The 22,501-nt window shown below is 33.0% G+C and overlaps 1 protein-coding gene and 1 pseudogene across 1 annotated transcript; both read right to left on the reverse strand.

The window, feature by feature from the left end:
• Positions 1-249: 249 nt before the first annotated feature.
• On the reverse strand, positions 250-1,818 carry LOC141689215 (ARS-binding protein 1-like; annotated as a pseudogene).
• Positions 1,819-4,392: 2,574 nt separating this feature from the next.
• On the reverse strand, positions 4,393-10,843 carry LOC141693623 (importin subunit alpha-like). Its single transcript, XM_074498774.1, has 10 exons — positions 10,635-10,843; positions 7,680-7,736; positions 7,502-7,593; positions 7,304-7,435; positions 6,945-7,130; positions 6,687-6,850; positions 6,482-6,560; positions 6,015-6,140; positions 5,166-5,293; positions 4,393-5,079 (listed from the first exon to the last, which is right to left on the reverse strand). The coding sequence occupies exons 1-10, from the start codon at positions 10,753-10,755 to the stop codon at positions 4,764-4,766; spliced, it is 1,401 nt and encodes a 466-aa protein (XP_074354875.1). The 5' UTR covers positions 10,756-10,843; the 3' UTR covers positions 4,393-4,763.
• Between the last annotated feature and the right edge of the window lie 11,658 nt (positions 10,844-22,501).

The following is a 22,501-nucleotide window of genomic DNA, read 5'->3' on the forward strand; positions in this document are numbered from 1 at the left end:
TCATTTGATGGGCAGCATAGGATTTAATGAATGACTTCTATACAGTAAAACCTCTGTAAATTAATACTCGATTAATTAATAATCTCTCTAAATTAATAATTTTGTCCGGTCCCGACTTGGGCCAGTTCAAAAAATGATCAATTTCGATAAGATAATAAGATAATAATTTTTTTGAAAACCCTGTATAAAAATATGGTCCCAATAAAACTATAAATTAATAATTTTCTTATATTCATAAAAATATAGCTATTACATCTTTGTAAAATATGATTCAATTGTAGTTTGTTTTTTCATATAATTTAAATCAACATGAAGCTCATCCCTAATCTTCCTTATTGCATCCAAAAGCTCGGGTGTGGTGCTTTCATGTTGCATCAAAAAGTTATTAAGCATTTTTGATGCCTTGAGTGCTTCTTTATGTGTAACCGGCTCCAACGGTGTTGTATCGTCTTCAAGATCATCTTCAACACTATTTTCAAGGATGGTGTTTGCAATCTCTTCTATACTCTGGACCTCGGAACATGATTCATTTTCACCCGGATAATCTAAGAAGTTATTAACATCCATTTTATTACGATAACCTAGATCCTTAATCATCACCTCAAGTTCATGAATGTATTCTTCCGGAGTTGTATGTTCATTTAAATTGCTCGAAACTTCATCTATGGAACGAATTTTGCAATGTTGAAAGCACCTTGCTATTGACTCTTGTTTTATATTTGTCGTCCACGTCGCGACTGCATAATTGATAGCATCCAAAATATTAATCTTTCCTGGATCAGATTGTCCCAACTCATAACCTTCTAATAACCCACGATAAAATCTCCTGCGATAGTGCATCTTGAAAGCTCTTATAATTCCTGCATCACAAGGTTGGATTTTTGATGTCATGTTAGGTGGCAAGAAGTACAACTCAACATTTTGTAGTCCTTCAATATTTTTTGGATGTGCTGGACAGTTATCTACCACAAACAAAATTCTTCTGCCTTGCATTTGGCTATCAAACCAACGAATGTATTCATCAAAAAGTACACTAGTCATCCAAGCTCTTTTGTTTGCACGATAATGACAATTCAAGCTGCCCATGCTAACATTCTTGAAGCACCGTGGCTTTGCATACTTTCCAATAATCCATAAAGGAATTTTTTCAGAGTCATCTTCATTGCAACATATAACAACCGTGAGCCTTTCTTTGTCTTGTTTTCTTCCTTCAAGTTGTTTCGTAGCAAGAGAGTGATCAGCTTGTAACCTGTAAAACAAACCAGTTTCGTCCATGTTAAAAACATCTTTCATAGGGAACTGGTTTATTTTTTTCCTTATGGACTCCAGTTTCTTCTCCATGTCCTGTACATCAACAGAACCACTTTCTCCAAAGCGAAGAAATGACTTAATACCATGTCTTAACTTGAATTTCTCAAGCCAACCTTGAGAAAAAGTGTGCTCCTGATCTTGTTGAGGGTATAAAATTTTCATGGTCTCTTTTGCCTTCTCTAAAATTAGCTCTCATGTCATATTAACACGATCTTGGTACCGGAGAAACCATTCATAGAGAACCTTCTCCATATCTGGATATTTTGCTGGTTTATGTCGCTTAATATCTTTTCTTTTCTCCAAGTAATTAGCTGCAAGATAGTCTGCTGACCTTTTCAGTGTATTTGATATTGTACCTTGACTAACTTTTAGATGAAACTTATTCTCGAGCCACAACTGGAGATCTTTTTGAGTGCATGATGAATTTTCTCTTTTATATTCACATAATGTTTTTCTTGCTTCATCCGTCATTGTTGATTTTGTGACACCTTTTAGATGAGAAGCCATTGTTTTGTTTGTATAATTTTTCCCCCAATCTAGTATATACAGTATATATAATATATTTTATGACTACACATACATTGAATACTTTCTATGTAAAATACAATGAATTAAATTAATTCATGTACTTTGAATTTTCCTAATATACATTGAATATTTTCTATGTAAAATACAATGAATTTAACTTATACACTCCATGGACTTTGAATCTAATATATTGTACATTACATTGACTTTCTAAATTCATATACATTGAATTAATTGAATTAAGTATAAAATATAAATTGTACAATTCATTTTATTTAAATTTATGTGAATAAAAATTTAATCAAAAGTTAATTTTGTTTGCTACCGAAAATTCTCTATAAATTAATAATTATTAATTTATCGATTAATTAATACCTCTCTAAATTAATAGAATTCTCCGGTCCCAACTATATTAATTTATAGAGGTTTTACTGTACTATACTATAATAACCGTAATGGGGTATAATTTGTAATTTGGTTGACCCCTCATTTTGGTTATCCCTTTACATCACGACCGTCGGATTTTCATCCACATACTAAAAAATACTCTTCACAAGTTATCACGACCGTCGGATTTTCATCCACATACTAAAAAATACCCTTCACAAGTTCTCAAGTTCGAATCCTGTCAACAACAAACATTTATATAATTATTTATAAAAATACATATAAGTGCTCAGGTACGAATCCCGTTAACAACAAACATTTATATTATTTATGTTTTTAGATTTGAATCTCACTCACTAACAACAAACATTTACATTATTATTTATGAATAACATTTCATCAATAATATACTATTTATACTATTTGAACCTAACTTGAAATTATAATTATATAATCATTATTTAATATTTAATTATTTATATAAAATTTTAATAAAATTATATGAAATAAAATTAAAAATATTTAAATATTAACAAAGACTCGTGCATCGCACGGGCCGTAAGCTAGTACTAGTAATGACTTTATTCCATAATTTGCAAACACACCTCCATTGTACAAGGGATTTTACGGGTTGTGGTAACAAAATCTTCGACAACAATTCTTGTGGTATGTGAATATATGTGCGCTCCATTAAATCACATGTTGCCAAATATTCATATGACACATCGGATTTGGGAAAGTTTTTGGTGTAAAAATTTGGGGTTCTAGCATTTTTTTATAAAAATATCGGAAATTTTTGATGAACATGTAGTCACGAGTGAACAAACATAATAACCCGTGAGAAATACTATAAACCTCTAAACAAAATTCACTTGAATCTCTACGACATATGTCACGTATGATTCAAGAACCTCGTAAGTTTTTTATCAGTGAGACTTGCGGAACAGTAGGAACCACCCATTCCGACTTTATTATTTTATGACATCGGTAACCGGAACATTAAATGGATGGCTTAAACGTGAATTGAGAGCACCATAATTGAGTAGGAGATATATGTTCGTGTTTGTGAAAGTTTTTTGATAGGCAGCATAGGATTTATTAGAGGACTTATTGCTAATAACTTGATCCCATAATTTGCAAATGCACCTCCATTGTACGAAGGGGATTTTACGGGTTGTGGTAAGAAAATCTTAATCAATAATTCTTCTGGTACGTGAATATATGTGCGCTCCATTGATTGAATCACAGGTTGCATGCGGCTTAACACCAGGGAAGGGATTTTGTAGATTTTTATAACTTTGTTAGGGTTTTATGTAGAGTGGTAAGAGGAGATTGTTTAAAGAGTTTAATTCTCTCGACAAACTCGCTCGTTCAATTAACTAGTTGGATTTAATTCATGAAGCATGAGGAAAAAAATGCCCCAAATGTCATTTTAAAGAAATACGGCCTCAAATATTACTACAAAACAGAGTATCGTTTGTCGTTTATTAACATTAGCTAAAAACGTAAGTGCATATTTCGTTTTCAATTTTTTAACTTTTGAAAAAGTCAAAACACAACATGAGAACAAGTTTCTACCGGCCTAAATTTAGTTTCAACTTTCATTTTTTCTTTGTTTTTTAATTTTAAATAAAATCAAAACGTAACTTGAAATCAACCCTTTTTCGGCTGAATAAGCCGATCTGTTCAATACCGAAACTTGAAAGGAGTTTGTTGAAGGAGGCTGTTATAGAATTATTTGCAACAGCAGCAAATGGATACGACTTAGAGAAAGAATGACGTTGATAAGTACCGTTTGATATAGTAATTTAATTAGAAAATCTCCGAAGTAATTATAAGATCGTGACAGCAATGTGATAAACGCGAAGATTCTACGTGACTCTCAAATCATACGTAAAATTGAACAATTAACCTTATCTTTCATATTTTCATATGAGTTATTAACTGCAAAAATTTAACTAGAAAATACCTGAAGTAATTATAAGATCGATGAAACAAACCAGACCGATATGCTTCCCTACCGGCCAAGTTGCTACTCAAATCTTGATCAACATTTTTACTAATGCTCCTAGAAGTCTATAAAAGCAAGGTCAATTACTCAACACTTCGTGATAGAGCAATAATATAAAGTAAAGTTGCTTGTAACATGCAATTGATATGTTCGACAGAACCGCGGAGCCACGACATCAAAAATTCACAACATTTAAATACTATACTATAAATTAATCCCGATGTTTTGAAAAATCAAACGTTATTTAAAATATAAAATACAATTTGGTAAAAGTAGAGGAAGTCCTGCAAACCAAAACATTTGCAACAAGAAAAATCTAGAAATCCTTTTTTTTTCAAACTGTCTCAAAGTGTATAATATTTACTCCGAACATATGCACATGGTCCACAAGCCAATGACATCCACTTCCAGGACTCCAAACACAATCTTCAATCCGAGCGTAACTTTGGAGGAAATGGACCTTCAGTTCCATCAGGTGGCTTTAGCTTCAGCTAAAAGGAAATTGCTCTTTCATCTCCATTGTTCATCAAAAAATATTAAAAAAACCCACATCATCATCATCATCATCATCATCCAACGAATATATTTCATGAAGTTTCATAGCCTTTTCATATATTTCATTCTTCTCTTGACTCTGAAGGTTTTCGATCTTTTCTAGTCCCTCAGCTTCATCTCTCAACTTCGCATGCACATTTACATCACATGTGTGACCCAAATTATTCTCAGCTTCTAAAACCTTCAAAATGTTTTCCAGGCCTCTCAAGGCAACAATAACAATTTTTGGATCAGGACAATTTAAGAGATCACACAAAGGCTTTATACACCTTTGGCTTACCAAGAACCTAAGAACCAAAAAAAAAGACTTCGAACTTACGGAAGATTTCAAATATCCAGAATATAGGGAAAAAAATTCAATAACAGGACCTACATGATTTGTTCATGTGTGCCAGCAGCTGTAGCATTCGCAACTGCCCAGGCAGCCTCTTTCTTGATTTCAAATTCAGCATTGCCAAGCAGTTGAACAAGGGGGGCTATAATACCAGCCTCAATAACAGCCTGAATGTGTCAGATACGTATTAGAAATACAAGTCAGTGATAAAAAGCAGAAAGGATGTATCTCTAAATTTAAATCCACATTCAATATTTTTTTGACAGTTGAAGACATATATGATAGTTCTTTATCTAGGATGATCGAGGATACTATCCAACTACTATTGGCAAGAACCATAAAAGAAATGAGCTAAACATAATTTCTCAATCTGTCACTTAATAACCCTATTTATAATAACCAAACTTACAAACAACGATACATTGAAGACATTGTAGGATCTTTTTTGTGTTTTACTTCCAACTAACTACACTTTTGCCCACAATTTACTTCTACCTAATCAAAGCCGAGCATGAGCTTCATGCGAGATGGCACAGCTCACATTTTTTTTTAATGTATATGTATTTTTACATTTTTTACTTGAAAGTATTGATTACAAATATATTATTAGTTTGTTTGCCCTGGTAAATGGCAGAAGAACAATTTTTAGTTTAATTATTTATTATTTATGTACTTGTTTAAATTTTTTTAGTAGGACATTTCTTTTAATTTTGCGCAGAATACATAAAATTGCAGGCACAACTCTATCCCCATAGCATGTACGAAAACATGTACGTAAATGGAATACATATTAACACAGAGACTGCTCTTAGACAAACTTAAGCAAGATAGAAATGCCATCGGCTAAATAAAATTATGAACATGAATCTCTTTGCTTAGCACAAGTACCTGTATCAGTTCATTATTTCCGGCCATGATATTAGAGATCATCCAACAAGCATTCCTCTTAATAATCTTGTGATTAGTTCTCAACAACTTTAAAAGGGATACAAGTGCTTGATGTTGTATAATGACCTGAAATGGTATTGAAAAACAAATTATAGGCTTTTTGCTAGCAAACATTAATTAAGTATCAAAAAGACCTATATGCTAATCAAATAAACTAAATGTTTGCCAGACACTCCCCGGAGCTAAAAGATGGCCACATGTGGATGGCTGTGATTGTGACATCCATTTGTCAAGGAGATATTTTAAGCATTTTAGTATCATGAGACCAACAAACCATAGCATCATAAAATAGACAGAAATAACCTGAGTTAAATTAAAAGGAAAATAAAAAGCAGGATTATAAACAGAAATAGAGAGAGGAATGGAAAATAACAGGGCTTTTACAAAGCAATATAGAGTGACAATACCTGTGTCTGCTTATCATCTCCTCTGACGATATTACCAACTGTGAGCAGAGCAGGAATAAGAACAGAAGGTGATGGGTGACTAGCAATTAAAATATAATAACAAAAGTCAAGCTTTTTGAACAAGATGAGTAAGATCAATGGCTAAGAACATAACTAATGGATTAATGGAGTACATTCTATCTAATAATAATAATCAATCACTCACGATAAAAGTTCAACCAGACGTCCGCAAACACCAGAGTCGATCACAGCTTGGATTTTATCATTAGTACCATCAGAAAGATTGGAGAATGCCAAACAGGCATGTTTAAGCACTTCTTCGTCATTGGATGTTACAATTTTAGCAAGTGTGGGGAGGGCCAGCTTTGTCTGATCAAACAAATTGGACGCAACTGAGCTTAGATGAACTTAAAGGCATCAAGAAAGTGGAACAAAGAATGTATGTTGCTAGTGTCAGCCTAACCTGCTCAAAATGAGGTTGTGGATTTCCCTTACAGAATTTTGACAAAGTCCAGGTTGCATTTTTGAACATCGATATCTTTGCGTGCTCGTTGAATTGTGCCAACAATGGTATCAAAGCTCCATGGGCAAGAACAAGATCACGGCATTCGGGTGAGTCAGCAGCTACATTCCCTAATGCCCAAACAGCCTGATAAAATATAGAGATGTATAGAGTCATGGTCATTGTTTTTACCTCGTACTAATAGGCATTATGTTGCAAACACAAACATATATAAAGTAGGAATTAACAACCAACATGGCTAAAAAAAGTAGGATATAGCTAATGGGAATCAAAAATCATAAAAAGGTTTCATTCCATACCTGTTCACGAACATCATCACTTGCAGAAGTAAGAAGTCCAACAAAAACAGGAATAGCTCCATGATCAATCACGACCTTGGTTTGTTCAGATGTTCCGGATGCAATATTAGTTAGGGCCCATGCTGCTTCATACTAAGGGCAACACGAGTTAGAAATAAGAACATGTAACATAGCAAATAATAAATCATCATAACCAACCTGTAGTTGTGGGTAGTCATCTCTTCCAAGACAGTCAACAAAGCGGGGAACTATACCAGTTTTAATAACTTCCTCGATAGGAGGATTGCATTCTGTTAATGAGAATATAATATCTATTTTATTTATATGCACAAGTAGATTAAACATTATATATAAAGGCTAAAAGAATCAAATAAACCTTTACAAAGAAGCTTTCGAAAATGAGCAGTTACTTTAAGCCACAAATTTCCATCATCTGAAAAAACAGCAGCCACCATTGGTGGAATAGATGTTAAATGCAAATTTATCATTAAGACACAATGTACATACATATATTTTACCTCTTGTCAAATACTATAAATAATTCAAAACAAACTCAATTCGGTTGTTTCAATACCAATATTATAGAATTCTATCCAAAAATCTCAATGATATCATAGAATATTAATATAGTCTACACATGTTCCTGTACTATGTCTATCATTTCATATCTAACAATGTATACCATCATATTACAAGTCGACATGTATTTGTTATTATCAAACTACCAAATCGAGCGAGACGCAAACATATTAGTATTTCTCAATAGACGACAATCCCGTATGACTTATGTAGTCATCATCAAAACCTTACATTCAGCTTTATCTACATGGTCTGGAAATCAACAAACCCCTAAAAAATATATTTTAATTACTCCTAACTAAAGATCATAAACCAAATTTAGCAAAAAAAAAAAGATCATAAACCAGGTCATAGCCAATTTCATATAATTGACCCAAAAAAATAACGGTAAGCACATCAAACACTAATTAACTATTCAAGTTAGGCTCAATCCTGTAACATACAATAAAATCAGCAATTAGACATTCAAGCATATAAATAGGGCTCCTGGTCCCTGAAATCAAGTTGTAACCATCTGTCTGCAGAAAATTACCCTATCCGCACTTAAGTTTTTTTGTTTTACAGAAAATTATGGCAGGGTTAGTCGGAGCTGCTTTTCTGTGATTTGTGTCGCTTTGAGTAATGATTGGGCGATTTAGGGATGGAATTAGTAGCGTTTTACGGTTCAAAGCAACACAAAAATATTTTCCCTAAACCACAAAATTTTTCAAAAGATCTCCTTCGGAAATATTTTAGTAATACGTCACCCATTAACACCAAAAAAATAGGGCAAAAAGCTATCATTGTAACAAAGCGCCAAATATTACCAAGTAAGTCACTACAATCTAGAACCAAATCATACAAGATTTAGAACCAGCATTACCAGCAATAACCAACCAATAATTGCATTTATCCAAACCAAACACACTCTGTCTCAGTTAGAGGAAATAGTCCCGTAAAACCCAAAAATCCAATCCATGTAAAACCAAAGACCATGAACAATTTTCAAAAACCCCCAAAACTAAACCCCTCTTCTCTACTAAATTTACAAAATTACTTACTCTAATAAAGGTAAAATTCACATTCAAATCCAAAGTAAACTAAGAGTTCTCAGAGACAAAAACACAAACATGTAAAGAGCAATCAACAAAAAACATGTACATACACCATCAATCAATTAAACTTAGTTGTTATACATGAAAGATGATAATGCAAACGGGCTGAACTTATAATTAACACAAATGCACAAATTAAACGTCAAGGACTTACTACAATTTAAACGGGCTGAACTTACGTAGTCATTATCAAAACCTTACATTTTATTACTTAGCAAGAGCTGAGGACGTATAAATAATTAGGATAATTTATAATTATATGCAGGATTAGGATCATGTTATGGTTCTATATACATGACGGTAGAACTATGCTAACAATGCAAATATAGTTTAGTTTTATGTATTATATTCATATCATGACATGTTATTAATAGAATGAAATGGCATTATTATCTATTTTTCTGTTGCATTTTGTTATTCTGGTCATGGATATTACTGTTTCAATTGTTTTTACTGAAATTCTATTTTGTTTTTTGGACTTATATCAAGTTCTAAATTTGTGTATGTGAGCGGGAAACAGTTCTGTCATACATTTACTGTCGTAAAAATGTGTATGTATTGTAGTGGGGACCAAATCAACATTTGTCTCTTAATGGTATTTCGTTGAAACCCTAATTATGTTGCATGTTTCTAGTTCTAAAGGTTAACGTGTGTAAAGCTTGAGCAGTTGATTTATTATAAAGGTCTTTTATACATAACCTTGTTGGAGATGCTCTTACACTACAGGAAAACACACTCAGATCAGTGTTTTTGCCCGTTGTCTGATACCCTCAAAGGCGTCGTCTAATCATAATCATTGTCTTTCTTTAAGCAAGACAACGGCAAAGTTGTGAAAAGGCGTTGTTAAAAGCTTGGTATGAATAACAGTTTTGTAAAACAGACTATTGTAAGACTTGTAGTTATTAAGCGTATGTTAAGTGAACCTCAATATCTGATAATGAACACAAGGGTTACTCGATAAGAATCTATTGGCTATACCCAGTTGTTAGTATTAGTGGAGTAGCTGCAAAACAAATTCAGATCGCCACACTACGTACTGGTTCCCCAATCCATAACACTCATTTTTTCCTCTGCACGTTGTCAAGTTTTTAAATTTTCATACATGCACAACATAATAATCAGATATTAAATACCCAATGTTCATCATCAGTTATACAAGCAACTCGAGGGGAAAAACGAGAAAAAAGCAGAGTAAGATGTTTATTAACTCTGTGCTCCGTGTGAGATGATATATATAGAAAAAGCCAACATTAATTGGATGGATTTAGAACATATATTGAACCTAATAACACTTGAGATGATATAAGCCGGCGTTATTTGGATAAAAATAGAACATAAATAGAACCCTTGGAGCCTAAATCAAAAAGAGTTAACTAACAATTACCAAGATATGAACCAGCATTACTAGCAATAACCAACCAACAACCGCAGGTACCTAAACCAAACACACCCGATATCTCAACTAGAGAAATAGTCCCGTAAAACCAAAACTAAACACCTCTTCTCTACTAAATTTACGAAATTACTTACTCTAATAAAGGTAAAATTCAAATTCAAATCGAAAGTAAACAAAGAGTTCTCAGAGATAAAAACACAAACAGGTAAAGAGCAATCAACAAAAGACAAGTACATACACAAATTAAACGTGAAGGACTTACTACTAATAACTTGTTTCCAGTATTTGCAAACGCACATCCATTGAACTAGTGATTTTACTGGTAGCGGTAAAAATATCTTCACCCACAGTTCTTCAGGTAAGTAAATATAACTGCGCTCCATTGAAACACCAGGGAAGCGATTGTGTACAAATTTTTTAGGGTTTTAAATTTATTTTTTTTATTTGCGAGTATAAATAACGAGCTTACGTTCTGATTCCAGTTCGATTTTGAATTTTGGATATTATAACCAACCGGTTGAACGGGCCGTAAAACTATATTTTTTAAAAATATTACTAGTTTATAGCCTGCACACGGGGAGCTCAAATATTATTTAATAAAATAAATAAATAAATTTATAAATTAAATTAAATAATATGAATATGAAAGATTAAATTATTTATATAATAAGTATATTACATCTACATATTATAATAAATTTATTTAAGAACTATTTTCGTTACATATGTTAATTTTATGTTATATATTTTATGAGATTATTTATATAAATAGATCTGTTAAAATTTAAATTTTACTTCAAATTTGTATTAAAAACTTACCATAAGTGGTTTTAAAAAAAAAACTTACCATAATAACAAAATTCATATTTAAAATTATATTGTAAAGTTTCTACAATTAAAATGGATCATAATAATTAAAATGGATCATAATAAGTATATGGATCTTTTATGAACCTAATATGATACCAAACCTAAAAATGGATAGTCCACTGGGTCAAATTAAAGTTAAAAATCATATCCGAACCAAAATATGGATACCGAACCAAAATATGGATACTAAACCTTAGGAAAGAGTTATTCAGCAATTTATAATATATAGATATGTAATATACTAATATAATTATTATTTAACCAAGAACATTTAAGGGTTTGTTCATCTTTTGATTTAAAAGATCAAAATCAACCGTCCTGATTTAAAAAAGCACAAATTTGCTTAATTTAAATTAGGACAAGTTTAACTAACTTAGAATGGTTTAACAAGCCAAATGAGTTAATCATGCTCGCGATTTAATCGAGTCAATTTTATGTAGTATCCTCACAAGCTTATAAATTTAAAGATTAAGATATGCATGCAATCATTTTTGTTTTTCAATTAATAAAAGTCAAATTTAGTAACAATTCCATATAAATTATAAATGAGTTTGTGAGTTTGTATTGGAGTTTTGAGTCGAATTTAATCAAGTAAGTTATATATTGGATCAACCGGTTAGGTGAACGAGTTTGAGTTCAAGCTCAAATTAGAGGTTCGATAACCGTAAGTTCGAACTTTTATGTTACTTTAATTTTTAGGTTACACAATTAAGGCCTTAAGGGTGTAAAATTTGTGTTCAATAATATAATTTTATTCAGATATAAACTGATATTCAATATTGAGATCCGTATCCAAATCTGAGATTAGCCAGAATCATATAAGCATTTCTGTTTGAAAAATTGAAAAACATAGCTTCCCTTTGTTTTTCTTCTTAAACACTTATGTAATTTACATAATTTGATCTTAAAGAAATATATATGTTGTTCACAAAAGATTAGAGCAGTGGTTGAGAGCTTTTCTGAACATTAAGGGTTCGATCCTAGCACAACAATTTTTACTAATGCTCCTAGAAGTATGTAAAAAATGAGTGCAATTCCTCAACACTTGATAGATACAAGTTCATAGAAGCGAGTGCAATTCCATAATGTTTGATGATAAAACATGAATCTAAAGTAAGATTGCTTGTTAACATGCAATTAATATGATAGACAGAGTTGTGGATCCATGACAAAAGGATTCACAACAATTAAATATTATAAATTTATTCACAATATTTTGAAAAATAAAATGATATTTAAGATATAAAATACAATTTGGTAATATTAGCGGATGTAAGTTGTCTCAAAATAAAATATTTGTAAGAAGAAAAATCACTACACCATATATTGCATACTGCAACTACCAAACAAACGTTGCTAAAAACCAAAAAAACGTTGCTATAGGTGCCAAAATGGTTATTGCAACGTTTTTGGGGGTTGCAATTTTAGCCATTGGAAAAGCACTCTATTGCAACCCCGACAAATCCTATTGAAACCCCTAAATATATGTTATAGTAATAGGCTACTGCAATGTAATGAAAGTTAAGTGGCGGGCCTACACATTCAGGGTTGCAATGGAAGTTGACCAATGTTGCAATATATGTTTGACATTCAGAAAAATATTATGGGCCCCACATGTATAGTAGTCATTGGTGGACCTATTTAGCAAACACTTTTAAAATGAAAAATTGGCATGAACTATTTGATTTATATCCATATTTCCCAAAAATAAGAAACCTGTTTTCTCATCAGTATCAAACAACCATTATTACATCAACATAGAGAACAAATATTCACTAAATCGACACCTGGAACAAACATTCATCTGACTAAGAAATACTATATTTTAAAATCATAAATATCCAACTAAGAAGTGATGCATCAGTCTTGTACTTGTGGATCTAATCTCGCCTACTCTGTCATTTCTTATCCATATCATATTCTTTTTTTGATTCATTATTCAGCTTATTCAATGACAATCCATCTTCGATCCACACGTCATCCTAAAGCAACATAATTGTTTTCATTTTAATTAACTTGAAAAAAGATGAAAGATTAACATATCAAGTGCCCAATGGCAGCGCGGAAAAATATCACAGCCCGATCCTATATCAATAATCAATAACCTCTGAAAGACCACCAAGAAAGAACATTTTAGAAGTATACAATCCATACAGATTTTAGGGGAATACATACCCCATAATATATTTTCAACAACTAGAAACTAGTTACACAAGTGAGAAACCAGAATAACTTAAGGTAAATGAATAATTATCAATATCCATATTAATTTTTTTTATCCTTGTTTTGTATCTTGAGTTAATTATTGACATTTGCATATTTAGAACTACCTCTATCTCGAGCTACAATATCTAGATTATTTTTTTATCATTGTCTTGTATCTTCAGTTAAAATTCACCTGATAAGATCTGAAATTTGAAGAAATCTGCTCGAACACTTGACCATTTTGCCAAAAAAGCTTTCCAGTAGTCTGTGGAAAAAATAGAGATTAGTAACTTCAAAACTTATTACATTTTTACAGAAGAGGAACTCTCTTGGTAAGTGTAACGATTGGGATTTTTACGAATTTTATTATGTGAATAAAATATAAATTATGTGAATTAGTGAAGGAATATTTAAAAATATATTATTCCATTTTGTCGAGTCAGTATAGAACTTAAGGTATGAAATGTGATTAATACTCGAGTTGAAATGTCAGTCGGGCCGTCAGCTGAGACGCGGACCGTAAAAGCTGGTGAGACGAAAAATGAAATTGATAAAATGATTGAGAAAAAAATTAAGTGGCGTATGTAAAAAATATGTGATGTAAAGGGGTTTTATGTATTCATATGATTATTTGATTAAGATTATGTGAAGCTATATTATTACTGGAATTATCGGTTGTTCGACAAATGCGAATATAATTATAATTAAAGTATAAACGAGAAAATTTGCAAATATGTGATTTAATTGATTGAGATATGCGAATAATATGTTATTTGACCCCTACCAGAGCCGGGCCTGAGGGTGTGCAAGGTGTTCGACTGAACAACGCCCTAAATTTGTCAGGGCACATTTTTTTTATATAGGTGTATACATATATGTTATTTACGGTTAAAATGAATAAAATAAGTAGCAAACAAAACTTTAATTTTTATTTTTAGGATAAAATTTGTAAATGCAAAAAAAATGTCCTACACTTAAATAATTTTTAATTGTTATCAATAAGGCACATAAATTTTAGAAACACAAATATCAAAATCATTTTAATAGAAATAATAAATACTTTTATTGAAGATTATAGTTTAAAAACTTGATTAAAGTTAATTATTTTAATTACAATTAAAAAAGTCAATTTAACGTCTAAATATGTATTAATTAACTTTTAAACTCTTTGCATTCTTAATATTTTGAATTTGTACGGGTGACTCTCTACTAACTCATATAAACACGTATTACCTATTCATATCATAGTTCATCATCTTGTTTCTGTTAAAAAAAGGAAAAGAAAGACTTCTTCCTGCCTTAATTAATCTTTTAATCACTCAACACTCATCAGTCATCACACATCGGACATCTAGGGCTCAGGCTGCAACTAGGGCTACATTTTATCACAAATTTAGAGATCACTTTGATTAAAAATTTGTGTGTCACACCTGCCAGGTTCTTTTGTTCTTATTTATTTTCTTTTGTTCTTATTTATTTTCTAGATTTATATTCAATATTTGTGCACTTTTAATATATACTAGAAGTAAAATTATGCCTCCTAAACAATTATCATTATATGAAAAAAGAAAGAAAAAAATAAAGGCTGTTGAATTTATTCAATCTCAAAAAGGAGCTCTTAATAATTTTTTTAATAGGGAGTCTCAAAATGTTAATAATGATGTTGATATTCCCGAAACTTTGGCAAATGATTTAGGTTGTGATAATAATTCAAATCAAGAGAATCGTGATGATAGCAAAAAAAGAAGAAGATGGCATTGATATTAGTCACCCTGTTGAAGTAAATCAAGAGGAAAATGTTGATGGATGTGTTGATATTTATAATCCAAGAATTTGGGATGGTCTTGACGTTAAGTCAAGAGATTTATTAATATTAAATGGTCCTAAAAGAGATATTTCTATAGTTAAAGGCCCTCGAGATAAATTATCAAGGTATTTCTCTTTCAATTATTATACACGGTATATATCAAATGGTGAAAAAATATGATAGGCCATGGTGTTGTACAAGACATGCCTGTACCATAACAAGACTAAGTCAAATTGACAGCCCTAAGTAAGTTGTATGATAATCTAAGTTTGCATTTTTTATTATATTACTTAAGTCTGTAAAAGTGTAAATAGATTAGACTGGAGTATTTTTCTGTAAACAGTCTCAAGCCTAAGAATAAACTCTGGAAGAAGATCATGAAGATCATGCCTCAGAGACAGTGTGAAGAAGTTTAGACTTGAATAAATCTGTTTTGGAAAAAACATTCTAAGTCAAGAAATCTACAAGTCACAGATTAATTCTTATAGAGAAGTCATTCGAGAACTCCAGAATAACTTATCGACAAGTCAAAATTAGATTATAGAGAAGTCTCAAAGATATCGACAAGTCATTTCTGCAATATAGAACTCAGAGATATCGACAAGTCAAATTGAAGATATGAAGATTGGAAATATCGACAAGTCAAATTCTCATTAGAGATCTCAGAGATATTGATAAGTCAATATGCCTATAGAGATTTTAGAGATATCGACAATTCTTTTCTAAATGTAGAAATTCAAAGATCTCGATAAGCCAAATTCTCTTATAGAGAACTCAGAGACTTCACTAAGTCAAAACCACTATAGAGTAATATGAGATCTCGATAAGTCATTATACTTATCGAGATGTCGAGTTCTCCATATAACAAACTGGAGATCTCGATTTAAAACTCAAGTACAAAATGCAGACCAGTTAAAGATCCAAGATTATCAATCAACAAACAAATCAATCACTGATTTGAAAAGTCTACAAAAGCAGCTTGAAGAGTACAATATCAAAGGGCAAGATTAACCGACAAAGTAAAGTCACAGAAATGCATGATTTGCGAAGATACACTAATCCAGAAATAGAAAGTTTTAGTTAACTTAAAGTAGGGTTTAGTACATGCTATTACATGTTGTGTAAAACCCGTGGTTACTGTTCTATAAAGTAAACACTGGAAGCTTTGTTTTAGTTGTAACAAATAGATCTAAAAATTCTTGCAACTCTCTCAAGAAAGAAGCTGAGTTCTTTATCAAAAAGAACCCATAAATTTGTAGCAATACATACTTGATTTTAATATAAAATTAAGTGAGTTTTGAAGATAGTGTGTTCATGTGCATGTTTTATTATTTCTGTTAAAATATATTATCTCTACAAGTTAGATTACTTTGTTCACCACATCCCTAACAGTTAAAAAGCTTAAAAATAATCCAAAACACATTTACCCCCCCCACTTGTTGTATTCATTACCTAACAAGTGGTATCAGAGCAAAATCTGAAAGTAAACAGATTAAAGATCTTGGAAGAATGAATACTCAGAAGCTCAGCAATATCAAAATCCCCACCTTTGACAGATCTAACTACACATTATGGAAAAAGAAATGATGTTGTTCATAAGGATGGCCAATCCACTATATATTCAGATCCTCAAGAATGGACCTTTCACCCCCATGGTAAGAGTTGAGGAATCTACAGATGGAGACATGGTTATTCCAGCACATTATGCTCCTAAAGATCCTTCAGAATACACTGAACCTGAAAAAGAAAAAGTATCTCTGGACAGTGGCTTGCAATTGATCTTAATAGAGTCACTTGACAATGTAATGTACAATAACATTGTCAACTGTGACACAGCCAAACAGATCTGGGAAAAAGATAGAAATTCTATGTGAAGGAACAGAGGAAGTTAGGTCAAACCAAAGGAGGATTCTGGTTTCACAGTATAAGGGGTTTATGGCTAAACCAAAAGAAGGAATTACTGAAGTTTTTGAGAGGTTCAATAAATTGATAAATGACTTGCAGCTACATGATAAATATTATGAAGCTGAGGAAGTTAACCTAAAGTTCCTGCTAGCTCTTCCTGACCATCTTGAACAGAAAATATCAGCTATAAGAGAAGGAAGAGATCTAAGAAGAATGACTTTGAAAGTTCTATATGGAATTTTGAATAATTATGAACTTGAGATGCTACAAAGAAAGTCATTGAAAGCACATCATGGATATGTTGTTGATGGTTCCGGTGCTTTAATTGTAAATGACAAAGAAGAAAGTGAAGATGAGCAAGAAGATCAAGTTCCAGTTATTCAAGCTATGGAACAAAAGAATAAAGGACCTCAGAAGAAAGTTGTATTGGAGAGCTGAAGGAAGATGAATATTACACTTTAGATGAGCTAGATGAAATAGACCAATCTATGGCTTATTTGGCTAGGAAATTTTCCAACATAAGAGTCAAAAAGCCAAGGTTTTTCAAAAATAAGGGACAATCTTTCAACAGCAATAATTGGAAACCAAAAGCTCAGTATAATTCAGCTAGCAAAGGTGGCTACAAAACAGGATCCGTGGACAGGTTAAAGATAAGGTGCTTCAACTGTGATGAGTTGGGTAACTTTGCTACTGAATACAGAAAGCCCAAAAAGGTGAAGAAGGATAAAGCTTACTTGGAACTGGAAGCAAAGTATGAATCTTCCTTGAAGAAGCAGTCTGGAAAAGCCTATACTACAGAATGAAAGAGTTGGGATGATACTGATAATGATGATTATGATGAAGAAGTTGGAAACTATGCACTAATGGCCTTTGAGCATGGAGAAACATCCACTTCAAAATCAAAGGTACCAACTCTAACCACTATTGATTTAAATGCTAATAAATATAAGGAGACTGTGGAAAAGATGAGTGTGGAGATATTTCATATACACACTAGCTTGGTAGCAGCTACTGAGGAAGTCAGTAGGCTAACAAAAGCTAATGAGAAGCTTGAGAGTGAGAAGCAAAAGCTGGATCTACTGCTTGTGGAGCTTGAGTCAGTCAAGCAAGAAAATGAATATCTGAAAAACAAGCTAAAGTGTGCTGCTGAGATTGAAGCTGTGTTGAGGGAGAAGCTGGAAAAGAATAAAGTAAAGTTGAAGTCTTACAGGAATGCATCTGAGTTGGTTGGTCAGTACCATGAGAAAAACAAGACATGTGCTAACATAACTATTGGTCTTGATTATGATACTTTGAATATCAACAAGAAAGCTGTAGGTGGTAAAGGAAAAGCAACTGAAAATGAAGATGTCCCAGCTATGCTGAGAAAGGTTGGTTCACCTATGTTTAAAGCATGTGAAATAAATTTCAGTGAAGAAGAGTTGATCATAAAGCAAGAAATTGATGATGAAGACAATGAAAAGAAAAATGCAGAAACAACTCCAACTTCCAAAGTTGAAAAGAAGCCCATGGTCAACCAAGATTCCAAGACACTTGTCAAGGAAGTAAAGATTGAAGATGCAAGAAAGAAGAAGAAGAATAGAAATGGGAAAATTGGGATTAAAAAAAAAGCAACAACTTTGCATTTATTGCAGATGCTCCAAGGAAACAGTGTCAAAAATGTGGCTCAATAAATCATCTAACTCACATTTGTAAAAAGGTTGTTAGCAATCCAGTAGAAGGAGCATGCAAGTACAAATAAAGCAAATGCAAATGATCCCTACTCATTCTGTGACAAGTTTGATTGCATCCCTTGCAACTTGAAAGTGATGAAAAGTTGCCACAAGCTGAGAGTAGACCTCAAAGAAGTGAAAATTGGGTCTACATCAAAAAGGGAAAATGCACAACAGTCAATGAACACTATACTTTCCGAAACAACTCATTCTGATTCTGCTCATTCTGTTAACAAGAAGAAAGTACCCAACACTGCTTGGGTTGCTAAACACACTTAATCTTCATTGTGTGCAGGGCAAAAAAAGAAAGTCATATGGATCATAGACGGTGGATGCTCAAGACATATGACAAGTGATATGGCCCTGCTATCACAGTTTGAGGAGAAGACTGGCCCATTAATGACTTTTGGAGATAACAACAAATGTTTTACAATGGGATATGGCAAATTAATTTCTGGAAATATTGTTATTGAAGATGTAGCACTGGTAGATGGTCTTGAAGTGAATCTCCTTAGTGTTAGTCAATTTGCAGACAAAGGATTCAAGGTCTCATTTTTCAAAGGAGAATGCTTTTTTATCAGCAAAAAGACTGGTGAAGGTGCTCTGAAAGGAGCAAGAAAAGGAAGCTTATCTATTGCATACTTGGACTCAGCAAATGAGGATGAAATTTGTTGCTTCTACACCAAGGAATCTATAGAGCAAAGTAAGCTATGGCATAAGAAGCTATCTCACTTGAATTTCAAGGCAATCAATACTCTAGTCAAAAAGGAGTTAGTGAGAGACATGCCTAATCTGGAGTTTGCTCAAGATGAAGTCTGTGATGATTGTCAAAAGGGAAAAATGAAAAGATCAAGTCACAAGAGTAAAACTGTGAATTCCATAAGTGCACTTTTGCAACTTATTCACATGGACTTATTTGGACCAGTTAATGTCCTGTCAATTTCAAGAAAGAGATATGCACTTGTGATGGTGGATGACTACTCAAGATACACATGGGTAGAATTTATGCACTCCAAAGATGAGACTCCACACATCATACTTAAGCACATCAAGAAGATTGAGAAGCAGGCTGAAGATCAGAATTGTGTGAAAAGATTGAGGAGTGATAATGGAACAAAATTCAGGAATACAACCTTAACTGAATTCTACAAAGACAAGGGCATTGTTCAAGAATTCTCAGCTTGTTAGGAATATGTTGTGTACTTGATGATAACTTGAACAAAACACTAAGTAGATTTGATTAAAGTGAAATTGTAGCCTTCAACGGATGATCCACATAGTCTCAACGGATGATCATTTTAACATTCGTTGAAAGAGTGGCTTATGTAATAATAAGATTAGTAGCACATTCCTGCATACTATTATGGCATAGTGAACTAGATGTTGTAGAATGTACAAGTCATGTTGACTACTAGATTGATATGCAAGATAGGTTGGCCAATTGTAAATATAAGATACCTTGTAATCTTGTATAAATGAAATAGAGTTAACTTCCAAGAAAACAGTCTCAGCGGATGATTCATAAAGCTTCAACGGATGATCAACTAAAGCTTCAAAGGATGATCCATATAGTCTCAATGGATGATCAGCCAAAGTTTCAACGGATGATCAACCACAGTTTCAACGGATGATTCAATGAAGCTTCAACAGATGTTTAAATTTAAAAGAGCAGTTGATAGTGACTTGACAGTCACATGCATTGATTGTATGCAAATGGAATGTAGCAGCCTATTTGCAGGATTTAGAGAACAAAGAAGCATTTCCATTTCCATGCTAAACTGAAGATATTCAAAGATGCGGGAAAGAGAAGTGAAGCAGCATGAAATTAGGCTAATAAATATTTTGTCTTATTATCTTGTCTTATTGTCATGTAAACTTGGTAATATATAAACCAAGTATAGCAAGTAGAACAATTATCGAACTAAGCACACACATTTTCAGAGAAACATTTTCAAGCTGTATTCTGTAGCATTTCTCTGTAAGTTTAGTTGTTCATACTTGTAAGCATCTGTGAGCTATTCAAGCTTCACAGGGTTCTCATTCGATATATATATATATGTATATATATATATGGTTGATACTTTCAAATCCACCAGAAAGTTTAAAATCCTGTGTTTTTATTACTTTGTGTTTTGATTCACATAAATTATTCATTCCGCACTTTGTAAATCTAACACCTATATATTATCGAGTAAGAACTGTTTTAAATTATTTAAAAAGAAGCCATAATTACATTCAACCCCCCTTCTGTAATTTTTGTTGTATTGTTAGGGAATAACAAAACTCCTCCGGAGTCTTCTCGTTCCAGTTCTCTCGCTCCTCCTTCCTTTGGGGCTGCTCAATCACCCTTCAAATCGCCTCAGCACTGTAATCCACCGTCATCCCCCTCACCACAATAAAACCATTCTTCTCCGCCTTAGCATTAGCATAAAACTCACGCACCACACTCATGGGCACAACAGCGAGTGTCTCGCAGAAAACAACCCAGCCCATCTTCAAGATCATCTCCAACAACTTACCATCTTTCCCCGATGGCAGAAAACCACGCTCCCTGGCTATAGGCTTCAAAAGTAGCCTTACATACTCCGCCTCAGCCTCGGGAGTTGAAAATCTAGGCCTCACACCACCCACACTCGAAGAATCGGTGGTGTTGTTGCTTACTTGAGCTCGCTGTCTTTTTGGTGCCATTGAGATTGAAAGATATTGAGAGAATAAAGGTTTGTAAGAGAGATTGTGTGTTTGAGATTTTTGAGAAGTGATGGAGAAGTTTGTGTATAAGTGTGTGTATATATAGGAGATTGGGAGAGAATTAGTTATGGAAAAGGAGTGGGAATTGATTATAGGAATAATGGGAATAATGGGTTTAATTTGGAGAGGAAAATTTGGGATGTGGAAGAGTAAAAATCGGGTGGGAATTGATTTTCTATTAAAAACCCTGATTTTCTCTTCAAAACCGACTTAAAATTTTTTTTGCGTGCAACCTCGGTGCGGGCGCGCCCAGCTTCTGGAGTTTCAGCGCGGCCGCGCGCCAAGTCATCGCGGGCGCGCCCAGTTTCTGAAAAACTGCGCGAGCGCGCCGTGCTATTAAAGTTGGTCCTGTATTTTTTGATTTTTTTTGTATTTTTCTCTTTTCTTTTTGCTTCCTCTACCTACTAATGTACAACATACTTGGGTTGCCTCCCAAGAAGCGCTTGGTTTACGTCGTTAGCTTGACGTAGAATCTCAAGATTATGTTGACAATAAAACGGCACTAACCACCTCACAGTTTGCCGTATTCCCATAGTAGTGCTTCAATTTCTGACCATTTACCTTGAATGATTGGCCTGGATCATTCTCAAAAATCTCCGCAGCTCCATGCGGAAACACAGTTTTGATTATGAGAGGCACGGACCATATCGACTTCAATTTTCCAAGATAAAGACGGAGACGAGAGTTAAATAACAAAACTTGTTGTCCCGACACAAATGACTTGAGCACTAGTCCCCTATCGTGCCACCTCTTGACTTTCTCCATGTACAATTTGTTGTTTTCATATGCTTGAAGTCGAAATTCGTCGAGTTCACTCAATTGAAGCATTCTCCTCTTACCAGTTGCATCCAAATCAAGGTTCAACTTCTTCAAAGCCCAATA

The sequence above is a fragment of the Apium graveolens genome, chromosome 10 (assembly GCF_009905375.1).
Source record: "Apium graveolens cultivar Ventura chromosome 10, ASM990537v1, whole genome shotgun sequence".
Lineage (NCBI taxonomy): Eukaryota > Viridiplantae > Streptophyta > Magnoliopsida > Apiales > Apiaceae > Apium > Apium graveolens.